This window comes from Babylonia areolata, chromosome 3 (genome assembly GCF_041734735.1).
Source record: "Babylonia areolata isolate BAREFJ2019XMU chromosome 3, ASM4173473v1, whole genome shotgun sequence".
Classification (NCBI taxonomy): Eukaryota; Metazoa; Mollusca; class Gastropoda; order Neogastropoda; family Buccinidae; genus Babylonia; species Babylonia areolata.
In genome coordinates, this window is record NC_134878.1 from 30,799,802 (window position 1) to 30,812,778 (window position 12,977).

A 12,977-nucleotide genomic window follows, 5' to 3' on the forward strand; every position below is an offset into this window, starting at 1 on the left:
TCCACCCTTTACCCACCAGGTGCACCGAGATTCGAACCCGGGACCCTCAGACTGAAAGTCCAGCGCTTTAACCATTTGGCTATGAGCAATCTTACAAGCCCCAAGTTTGCTTAGCGTGAAGAATTTTCCCCTCTACCCTGATTCCCCAAGGCTTTGGAACGTTCTTCATGCTGAGCAAATTTGGTACTGCTAAGATCACCCATCACCCAGCCCTGGCACATGGTCCTGAACCAGTCTGGAACCCCACAGCACCACCACCACCTCCTGATCATCACAGAATAAAGACAAGGCTATTTTGATGAAGAAAAAGAAAAAGAACAAGAAGGCAAAAATTAGACGAACAGTAATTTTTGATACACTGACTTCCTTCCTGTTTTTTTGTTTGACATTTCTATGTGCTATATTTATTAGTACCTTCTCACAAGCCCAACCTGTTATACGTCTTGTCACCCCCGAAAATGGAGTATGGTTGCCTACATGGTGGGGTAAAACACGTAAAAGCCCGCTCGTGTACATATGAGTGAACGTGGGAGTTGCAGCCCATGAATGCAGAATAAGAAGAAAAAAAAATGTCTTGTCAGCTTTACAACATGAACACCATACTTCTCCTGAACAGATTACCAAATTTCTTGCATGTGTCTCAACACTTTTTCTGGCATGTTCCCTCAGTGCTTGTTTGATCTTGTTCAGCCTCATGTTCATGGAATCATCTGCTGACTCATGTGTTCTTTTTAAAACGAAATTGACAAGGACAGCATGCCTTTTCGTACCTAGATCCTGTCACCTGGAATAAAATTCCCCGTTAAATTTGTCATGCTGGAAAAAAAGCTCAATTCAAATCTGGCCTTTGTTCTGTTTCTAGGCATTGACCTGTGGCATGTGTGCTTGTTCACGTACGCACGCGCATGCGTGTGTGTGTGTGTGTGTGTGTGTGTGTGTGTCTGTGTGTGTTTTGCCATTGACACATTCTTATGTCTTGCTTGTAAATCTTCATTAAAGTGCCCTTTGATGTTATTTTCTGTTACCATTCATCTTCCCACACTGATGTCAAATGTTAGTGCTTTAGGCCCCTGTGTTAAAGGAGCAGAGCACATTCTAAATCCCCATCATTATAATGATTATGAAACAAAGCACCAGCGCTGCTGACTGACCGTGACGATGGAGTAGTGGTTGGGGAAGGTCTTTGTGGGGTACACAGACCGCATGAAGGGAGCATGCACACCACACGACACCAGGCGGTCCACTACAGGGGTCAGTCCACGCCCAAGGTACTGGGGTTTGAACCCGTCCAGAGAAACCAGCAACACCGGCTGGTAGCTGAAACAGAAACAGATTCACTGCTTAGCATAACCAGAGAAACCGGCAACACTAGCTGGTAGCTGAAAGAGGAACAGATTCAGCATCACAGAATCTATGGTGGCAATATTCTTGAGTCATCACTCTAATTATTAGGCCAACTGCTTGTTCAACTCTTTTTCCTTACTATTTCCTGACCCTGATCCACACTTTTTTGGGACTTCCGAATCTGCTTATCCATCCAAAGACATATAAAGATAGGAATTAAATTCTGAATATGACAATATCTATAAACGCTACTAAAAATCATACTGATGAATTGTAATACTTCAATGAACTGCTTGTCTTGACCGCTTTGACAAAGAAACAAATCTCATACAAGCATGGGAAGAAAACAGTGAGAGCGGCCGCACCAATGCAACATGCTCTCCTTTGTGACAGCAGTCCAAAGTTTACACACAGAAATGTATTGCAACACAAAAGAAACAACATTATTTGATGTGATACAAATTAGATATAGTGAAATCCACTGCAATACAATGCAACAGGGCAACACTCCCTCTTGGGGAGAAAGACTTGATATCACACAACACAACATGACCACACCAAACCCAACATACCATGGCACAACACAGTACATCAAGCTACAACTCGACCCTATCAACATATTTTGTAATACCCTATCAACTGAAGACATCCAATAACATCTTACTCAGACGGGCACTTTGTGTCTGCATGGTCTTTAGGTGGACATTCCTGATCTGTCCAGTTTCCTGGTTTGGGCACCGTGACGATCTCCGCACTGCCGTTCCATATCTGGGTGGGCAGAAAAGTGCGAAGCTTTGCCGACTGGTTGAGGGGCAGTTGTGGGAAAAACTCCAGTCCTGTGGCGATTTCTATGTCTCTCACCCTGGCGACATTTTCTCTCAGCATACCGCCAAAGGTCTGTTGGAAAAGGGGAAGAATGCTGAGTGCAGTTTAATAATAATAATAATAATAATAATGGTATTTATATAGCGCTGAATCTTGTGCAGAGACAAATCAAAGCGCTTTCGCACCAGTCATTCACATGCATGTATAACTCTAAAACTGAAGAAACTAAAGACAAGGAAGGGCAGGCAAGAGAGGCTATTTTGGGAAGAGGTGGGTTTTAAGGCCAGACTTGAAAGAGCTGAGTGTGGAGACTTGACAAAGCGAAAGAGGAAGTTCATTCCAATCGCAAGGTCCAGAGACAGAGAAAGAACGGCGGCCAACAGTCGAGTGTTTGAATCTGGGTATGCATAAACAGAGTGGATCCGAAGCAGTTTAAAAAAAACAACAACAAAAAACCCATAAAAAAATACATACAAAGGAAAGAAAAACATGCATACATATTAAAAGAAAAAATCAGACCAACACAAATTAAACAGATTTACAAACATTGCACATGAATCGCACGTCTATCATTCTCCCCACTCCCCTTTTACCCCACAGACATATTCAAACATTCTGAGCATTCAGTTTGTTGAATGTCATATTTATACATGCATACATAAATCATTTAAACAAAATATTATACACTGGGTTGATCAGCTGTACTGGTTATACCCGCTAACTTGAATCATTTAAACAGAATAAATGTTTCTGCATAGATGTCAGTTAACAACGTCATTTTCCATATCAAACATATTTTTGTAATAAGCCCAGTGTTTCTTGAATATGAGGCAATCTAAAATCAATCTTAGCATTATACCTATTCTATTGCGTATCTCTGCTGTACATCTCTTATAAAAATTGACATTATTGATACGACTTTTAATTGTTTTACATTTGAAGAGGTACCAACACTAAGCTAATAATGCGCCAGAGCAGTGTATCCTGCCATGACTCACAATGTTGGAGGATGACTGAGAGTGACCTTATGAAGTTGTCAACCTTCCAAAGGAAAACCTCAGAATAATCCTGTGAATCTTCTGGCCCAGTACCATTTTCTGTACAACAACTACTTGTCCAATGTAGTCAAGAAAACATGGAAACCATCACCATGAGACGGCGACGGAAATGGAATGGACATGTCTTTCCAAGAAAGCAGGGTCACATCACCCGGGCAGCCCTTCAGAGCCCTTCACAGCACAAACCTGACAGTTGGCAGGTGTACAGAAGTACAACACCAGAGCACAAACCTGACAGTTGGCAGGTGTACAGAAGTAAAACATCACAGCACAAACCTGACAGTTGGCAGGTGTACAGAAGTACAACACCACAGCACAAACCTGACAGTTGGCAGGTGTACAGAAGTACACAACATCAGAGCACAAACCTGACAGCTGGCAGGTGTACAGAAGTACACAACATCAGAGCACAAACCTGACAGCTGGCAGGTGTACAGAAGTACACAACATCAGAGCACAAACCTGACAGTTGGCAGGTGTACAGAAGTACAACATCAGAGCACAAACCTGACAGTTGGCAGGTGTACAGAAGTACACAACATCAGAGCACAAACCTGACAGTTGGCAGATGTACAGAAGTACACAACATCAGAGCACAAACCTGACAGTTGGCAGGTGTACAGAAGTACAACATCAGAGCACAGACCTGACAGTTGGCAGGTGTACAGAAGTACAACATCACAGCACAAACCTGACAGTTGGCAGGTGTACAGAAGTACAACATCAGAGCACAAACCTGACAGTTGGCAGGTGTACAGAAGTACAACACCACAGCACAAACCTGACAGTTGGCAGGTGTACAGAAGTACAACATCAGAGCACAAACCTGACAGTTGGCAGGTGTACAGAAGTACAACATCACAGCACAAACCTGACAATTGGCAGGTGTACAGAAGTACAACACCAGGGCACAGACCTGACAGTTGGCAGGTGTACACAAGCACAACATCAGAACACAAACCTGACAGTTGGCAGGCGTGTCCACATGGGGGATGAGGAAGGACAGGAGGTGGAGAGAGGTCCAGCACGGCAGGGACTGGTTCTCCCCCCCACACTTGGCCAGCACCACAAAGAAGTGAGTGGGCACAGGGTACACACCGCCCGCTAACCTTCATCACAAACAGAGAAAGAAAGGAGTCAGCAATGAATGAAAAATCATTTACTGCACACACACACACACACACACACACACACACACACACATTAACTGCACACACACACTGCACACACACACACACATTAACTGCACACACACACACACACACACACACACATTAACTGCACACACACACACACACACACATTAACTGCACACACACACACACACACACACACACACACACACACACACACACACACATTTACTGCACACACACACACACACACATTTACTGCACACACACACACACAAACTGCACACACACACACACACACACACACACATTAACTGCACACACACACACACATTTACTGCACACACACACACACAAACTGCACACACACACACACACACACACAAACAGCACACACACACACACACACACACACTGTGGAGTGTTGGCCTAGATGTAACGCGTCCGCCTAAGAAGCTAGATAATCTGAGCGCACTGGATCAAATCCCATTGTCACCAGTATTTTCTCCCCCTCCACTACACCTTCATTGGTGGTCTGGACGCTAGTCATTCGGAAGAGACCATAAGCCGTGGTTCCATGTGCCGCATGCACTTAGCGCCCATAAAAGAACCCATTTCAACAAAAGAATGTCCCTGGCACAAATTCTGTAGAAAAATCCACTTCCACAGGAAAACAAAATAAAATTGCAGGCAGAAAAAACAACAACAAAAAAATGGGTGGTGCTCTTAGTATAGCGACACGCTCTCCCTGGGGACAGCAGCCTGATTTCACACAGAGAAATTGGTTGTGGCAAAAAAACGAGTAATGCAATACACTAAACAAAAAAGTACCATATGATCATTATACTATTCAGAAAAACACACAATGTGTTACAAATGACACATATGCGTGATGGGTCTTACTTGCTTTCTTGTTAAAAAAACACAAAAAAAAACCCACACCATTTCTAGACATATTTATCAGCTACCATGGAGTGATGGCCTAGAGGTAACGCGTCTGCCTAGGAAGCGAGAGAATCTGAGCTCGCTGGTTCGAATCACAGCTCAGCCGCCGATATTTTCTCTCCCTCCACTAGACCTTGAGTGGTGGTCTGGATGCTAGTCATTCGGATGAGACGATAAACCGAGGTCCCGTGTACAGCATGCACTTAGCGCACATAAAAGAACCCACGGCAACAAATGGTTGTTCCTGGCAAAATTCTGTAGAAAAATCCACTTCGATAGGAAAAACAAACAAACAAACCAAAAAAAATGCATGCAGGAAAAAATACAAAAAAAATGGGTGGCGCTGTGGTGTAGCAACACGCTCTCCCTGGGGAGAGCAGCAAGAATTTCACACAGAGAAATCTGTTGTGGTAAAAAGAAATACAAATATAAATACAAATGTCCCACCTTGTTTGATTAGTTTGGCCTCGCCACAGAGCTGTGGCATCATCGTTGAAGACAGGTCCCACTGTGATGGAGATTTGTCCATACTTGACACTGTAGTCAGCTACCAACTGTTCCACTTTTCTCCATGTACCTGTGGTACACAAGTCATCATGATGACATACTGTTCCACTTTCACTTCATACATGTGGTACACAAGTCATCATAATGACACACTGTTCCACTTTCACTTCATACATGTGGTACACAAGTCATCATGACATACTGTTCCACTTTCACTGCATACCTGTGGTACGCAAGTCATCATAATAACATACTGTTCCACTTTCACTGCATACCTGTGGTACACAAGTCATCATAATGACATACTGTTCCACTTTCACTGCATACCTGTGGTACACAAGTCATCATAATGACATACTGTTCCACTTTTCTCCATGTACCTGTGGTACACAAGTCATCATAATGACACACTGTTCCACTTTCACTGCATACCTGTGGTACACAAGTCATCATAATGACATACTGTTCCACTTTTCTCCATGTACCTGTGGTACACAAGTCATCATAATGACACACTGTTCCACTTTCACTGCATACCTGTGGTACACAAGTCATCATAATGACACACTGTTCCACTTTCTCTGCATACCTGTGGTACACAAGTCATCATAATGACTTACTCTTCTACTTTCACTGCATACCTGTGGTACACAAGTCATCATAATGACAACATACTCTTCCAATAATTGTTCCACTTTCTCCCTACACCTTCAGATTACACCAGGCATCATTATAGGTAAGTATGTATCATATACCACAAATTTTCACATTTTTCTTTATATATGCATTTAAACGAAGTGACATAACTTTACTTGAATCATACCACTTTGCTGCCAAGAAAAATACGCCATCATATAAAGCAACTTTCCCCCAAGATCAAACTGACCGCATTTGTGCCAATAGATGGTAAAGAAACTAGAAAAAAGTATTATCTATCTGCAACACATACATGAGCATGCACACACACACACACACACACACACACACAGACACACACACACACACACAAACACATGCATACAAATGAGCAGTTAAAGAAGAACGGTACATGACCATGCTGCCTCACCTGTCTTAAACTCTGCCAACATTGGAACCATTTGGGATGCCATGGCTGCTTCACACTGATCCCCAAAGCCTGGAACCAGAACGAAACGAACCAAAATGAAACATGGATAATGATCACAGCCAACAGAAGCCGCTCCTTCAGAACAGTAACTACGGTCTTCCTAGTTTGACACCTTAAAGATGAATGCTTGACTTTTTTTTTTTTTTTTAGGAAACCACCAAGAGTGGGAGGTGTTTCAAACCTCTGAGATCATTAATGTGTCTGATAGTCGCAACTCCCACTGTCATCATCAGAGACAAGACTGACAGACAGACTGAACGAACGAACGAACGAACGAAATTTTTATTTTACGAGGGTAAAGGAGTAAGCACAAAGTACTTTTTTACATCCAGCCCTCTGGGCATGAATAATAATTGGAAAAAAAGCAACAAAGTAAAAAAAAAAAAAAAAAAAAAAAGCGAGAGTCAATTCACAACATCAACGTCAAAATTGCATAAGCATGTGCAAACATAACATAGAACGTATGTACAATACAATATCGCGATAGATGAATAACAACGAGGACAATAGGGTAGGGGCGTGGTGGAGAGCGGAAGGAAGAATGGACAAGAGGAAGAGTAAAGAAGGCAGGGGAGGCTGACAACAGACAGATATAGTGACAGTGACAGTGGAGAGACATAGAGACTGACAGGGGAGGAGAGAGGCGTATATATATTGACAATCTATACATGATTTTTTGTTTATAATTGATATGTGTCACATAATCACATGTTTTTCAATAAATGTGCACGATATATGTTTTTAAAGTTAGGGATGCTTTTTACAGTGTTTACATTGAGGCAGGATAATAATTCATTCCATAAACAGCCCCCTGAATAAGACAGACTAGATTTAAAAAGATCGATCCTTGGAAGTGGTACCATAACTTTATGAAGATGACGATGAGTGTTGATTACAAATTTATTCTTCAGCGAGGGGGGAGCAAATCCAGACATGATTTTGAACATAAATAGACCTTTGTTAAATAGAAGTTTTGTTTTCAGTGGGAGGATATCGAGAGCTTTATAATCAGATACAGTCAATGATGAAGATTTTAAAAGAATCAATTTTACAGCTCTTCTATGCAGACTCAATAGAGGTTTTATAATACTGTCACTCGCCGAATCCCACACTGTCGAAGCATAGTTAATGTGTGATTCTATATAAGTACTGACAAATAGTTTTCGGCAGTGAAGATCCAAAAAGTGTTTGATTCTAGACAGTTGATAGATATTTTTTGATACCTGTTTGCATAACAGAGAAATATGATGTGACCATGACAAATTATTATCGATAGTGATGCCAAGGATTTTATGGTGGTCAACTTCTTCAATCTTGTCACCTTTGATGAAAATAGGCGAACAGTTTATGGATATATTTTGACGTTTTTGTCTTGTTGTGATTATTAGGAATTTTGTTTTTTTAGGATGGAGACACATGTGGTTTAGTTCGGACCATTCAATCAATCGGTCAATACTTTCCTGAAGAGAAAGAGATACGATACATAGGTTAGTATGACTAGTATGAATGGTGGTGTCATCAGCAAACATTTCACATGGTGTCTTGATAGATAAGGGTAGGTCGTTAATATATGCAGAAAATAAGATAGGTCCCAAAACAGAACCTTGAGGTACACCATAGTTAATTGGTAATAACATTGATTTTGAACCATTTGTGGACACAAGTTGTTTTCTTTCAGAGAGAAAAGATGAGATAAGTTCTAATGTATTCAAAGACAAACCATAAATCTTTAGTTTTTTCAGGAGGAGAGAATGATCAATCACATCAAAAGCCTTCATAAAGTCGACAACAAGGGCTCCAGTAATTTCGTTATTATTAATGTTAGTAAGCCATTGATCTACTAAATTTGTTAGTGCAGAATGACATGAGTGATTAGCTCTAAATCCAGACTGGTTTGGATGGAACAAGTCAAAATTATTAAAATGCTTAAGAATATGTTTATTTATATGATTTTCCAGGGGTTTTGATAATATTGGCAAAATAGAAATTGGTCTGTAGTTTGATGGTTCAGATCGATCACCATTCTTATATATAGGAATAACTTTAGCAGTTTTGAGCGTTTTGGGAATCTTATTTTTTGTAATACTTAAATTATATATGTATGTGAGGGATTCTGCTATTATAGGAGCTGAGAGTTTTAATATTTTTCCGTCTATGCCATCAAGACCTCTTGTACTAGTTTGTTTTAAATGAGTCAGAGCATTATAAACTTCATGTACACATATCAAAGGAATATCTAATGTGGATGAAATATTTTTTGATTGACAGAATTTTAACAGAGCATCTAAAGAGTTAAGGTTTGATTTGTCTGATTTTATAATTGAAGTAGCTATGTTACAGAAATGTGAGTTAAGTCTATCTGTGGATATGTCTGTGAGTGATGTAATTTGTGTGGCTCTATTCTTATTTTTCAACTGATTTATGGCTTTCCACAAAGACTTACTATCAGACTTTGAAGTGATCAACTTTTGAAAATATTTCTTTTTCGCTAAACGTTTCATGTTATTTACTGCATTTCTTTGCTTTTGAAAATCTTCTCGGGTTCCAGTTGATAAAAGAAAATCTCTGAAATCGATGGCGTCTTCTATGTCTCCCGTTATCCAAGGCTTTTTCAGACTGGTTTTTACACGTTTAGTTTTGAATGGGGCGTGTTTGTTGTAAATGTTGAGGAAATTATGATACCATATTTCAAACGCTTCATCTGGATCAGTAAACTGATAAACGAGAGACATAGGAGAGTTCATCAGGTCCATCAAGAATGAATCAGGGTCAAATTTTGAATAACTTCTGTATGTGATAACTTTATGACAGTTTTTTGGTATCTTGATACCTTTTTTAGACCATGTGATACAAACTGGAAAGTGGTCGCTACAGCCAAAGGTTGGAGAGCATATTTCAGAAATAGTCTTTGTGGAAGTTGTGTATATGTGGTCGATGAGTGTTTGTGAAGTGCGAGTGATTCGTGTTGGTTTGTCGATTAACTGATTGAGATGAAAGGGTTCGTATGTTTGTTTCCAGTTCAAATTACATTTCAGTAAATCTATATTAAAGTCACCCAATAAAATAATTTCATTTGAGAGCAGAGAAGCGTCTTCCATCATTAGTGTGAACTTATCCATCCAGTCAACGTGCTCTGCAGGATTCCTATAGATAAAGCCTATAAGAAACGGTTCCGATTTTTTAAAGTGTACCTGGATCCATACTGATTCAACATGGTGGTTTTCGAGTGATTGAATTCTTTTGAATCTAATATGTTCATGTACATAAATAAGTAAACCTGTTTCCTTTGGATTGAAAGAATCCTTACGAACGACATTATATCCAGGCATGGTTAGGTCAGAGTCTGACATATGTTCTGATAATCTTGATTCACCAAATCCAAAAATGTGAAAGTTTTTTCCAAAATTATTCAATATATCAGATAACTTATTAATTATATGATTGATATTAAGAAAGCCTACTCTCAAACCTTCTCCCAATGGCCATGCATCGCACGTCTGGGGTGTGTTAGCATTCATGATTATCTTAAACTGACAATATAAGTAATGAAAAATTCAGTAAACAAGACACAGGACAATCTAGATTATATGGGAAAAGTAACAAAAATAATAATGTCAAGTAGATAGCAATCAAATTGAGAAAAAAAAGAAAAAAAAAAAGAAAAAAAAAAAAGAAAAAAAAAAAAGAAAAAAAAAAAAAAAAAAAAAGGAGTAAAATTCTGAAGATCAAACACTATAAGAAATGAAACAATCAATCAAGCGGAACCAATTAAATGAGCAAATTATGGGGTACAGCAGCATTTCACCTTTTTGATCAACACTAAATAATATAATAAGACAAATAAAGCTATATCATATATAACGAGAAAAACAGACTTCACAGATCGTGGTACAATATACAATGGGAGGGCACTTTTTCAGTTAACCCCCAACATTTTGAGCAATCACCACAGGGGTGATGTAAGAGTACGCGTAAAACAAGAATCTATACTCATGGTTTGAATTCACCCCAACCATCTCCCCTCACCTGCCTGATTTCTGATACTTGCAATCGGAGAGACGATAAAACCGATGGTCCACCAACACAAGCACACCACATTTAAAGAACAGACAAGCGCAAATATCTGTAGAAAAAATCCATTAGATTAGGAAAAAAAAACAATATATAGATGTCAGGAAATGGAAAAATAAAGGAGGGGCGTGGGTTACCACGCTCACCGAAGCAAGCAAGAATTTCAACGGAAAGTCTGTTGTGGAAAAAGCGAATCAATGAGTAAACAATGTTCCATATGTGATTAGTTTGGCGCACTGAGCTGTTGTATCAGTCGTTTTGAAGAAGGTTCAATTGAGGAGCATTTGATACTTGTCACTGTAGGTTCTGCTACAACTGTAATTGTACCAGTAGCTGGTGGGTACTGTCATGATTAAATGGTTGTTTCCACATTTCACTGCATAGCTGTGGTAAATGATAATATTATGGGGAATGGTTCTCTCACCTATCATGTGGTACACAAGTCTCATATGATTGTTCGCTTCAATACTCCTGTGGTAAAACAAATGTATCATTACCATAATACTTTACTCGTTCCACCTTTTTAGTCCTGTGAAAGTTTTCAGAATACTGCCATTTGACTGACCCTGTCGCCACAGATTTTAAATGACTTACATTCCAAAAGCACTTCTCCTACACTTAGTTTACCGCTGCATTATAGGTAAGTCTGTATATTAGCGAAAATTTCACAATTTTTTATTATAAGCTTTATGGTGACGTAATTTACTTGATCTTACACTTTGGCTGCAAGGAAAAGTGTTCATGTAAGATTTGCCCCAAGATTAAACTGCCAGTCCAATAGTTGGAATTAATTTGAAAAACAGATTATTATCCACACTTCTGGTATGACCACAGACCTAAACAGAAAAACCAGCATGAAATGAGCAGTTCAATGAGCAACAGGTACATTAACCAAATCTGCACGGGTCTTAAACTCTGCCATATTTGAAAACATTTGGGATGATGGCGCTTCAACACTGTCCGTGAAAAGAAACGAAACGAACCAATGAAATATAGTGCTATGATCACAGCAACAGACATGCTGTTCAGCGTTGTCTTGAGTTGCATGACAGAGATCTTGAATTGTTTTTTACTATTTCAGGTAACTCACGGGAGGACCGCGTCAGCTGGGATGCTATTCTCTGCACTCGAGAGCACAGAGAAAGGGTTAGATGTGGGAACTGAGTAATGGAAAGAGTTTCCAGGTTCATCATTGCAATCAGAAGAGGGAGCTGATGTACTGTCCGGTTTGAGTTGCAGCCCACTCCATGAGAGAAGATGAGAGAGGTAGAGAGAGAGAGAGGTTAAGAGGTAGAGAGAAAGAGACAGAGAGAGTGGGGGGAAGGGGGGGGGGAGAAAGACACATAGAAAGAAACAGGCAAAGAAAAGACAGGGACCATATTTACACCACTGTAGCTTACTCACATGCTTACAGCCCAATGGGCGCAATAGCCGAATGATTAAAGCATTGGACTTTCAATCTGAAGGTCCCCGGTTTGAATTTCAGTAACAGCGCCTGGTGGGTAAAGGGTTGAGATTTTTCCCATCTCCCAAGTCAACATACGTGCAGACTGTTTGTGTCTGAACCCCTTTCTTGTGTATACACAAGCAGAAGATCAAATATACACGTTAAAGATCCTGTAATCCATGTCGGCATTCGGTGGGTTGTGAATACAAGGACATAACCAGCATGCACGCCCCCGAAAATGGAGTATGGCTGCCTCCATGGCGGGGTAAAAAACGTTCATACATGTGAAAGCCCACTCCTGTACATACGAGCGAACGTGGGAGTTGCAGCCCACTCCGTGAAGAAGAAGACTTATTGCCCATGATGCCCTCTGGCATACAGGGCAGCAACAATGAATCACCACTCTTGTCTGTTTTGACTAGTACCACTGTAACAAACATTACACAAAACAATACCAACAGATCAATGTACCAACATGCCAACCACATAACACAAATTTACACCCAAAGAGCCAAGAAAGA

The 12,977-nt window shown here is 40.2% G+C and overlaps 1 protein-coding gene across 7 annotated transcripts in view; it reads right to left on the bottom strand.

Moving 5' to 3' along the window:
- The window catches only part of LOC143279939 (uncharacterized), a 162,107-nt gene that overhangs the window by 22,674 nt on the left and 126,456 nt on the right, over positions 1-12,977 (bottom strand). For all 7 annotated transcript variants that reach the window (XM_076584290.1, XM_076584294.1, XM_076584295.1 and 4 more), the window contains exons 36-40: positions 6,879-6,947; positions 5,753-5,882; positions 4,189-4,336; positions 2,009-2,241; positions 1,152-1,317 (exon numbers count right to left, since the gene is read on the bottom strand). In XM_076584290.1, the coding sequence (XP_076440405.1) occupies positions 1,152-1,317; positions 2,009-2,241; positions 4,189-4,336; positions 5,753-5,882; positions 6,879-6,947 (746 nt within the window). The remainder of the gene's footprint in view (positions 1-1,151; positions 1,318-2,008; positions 2,242-4,188; positions 4,337-5,752; positions 5,883-6,878; positions 6,948-12,977) is intronic.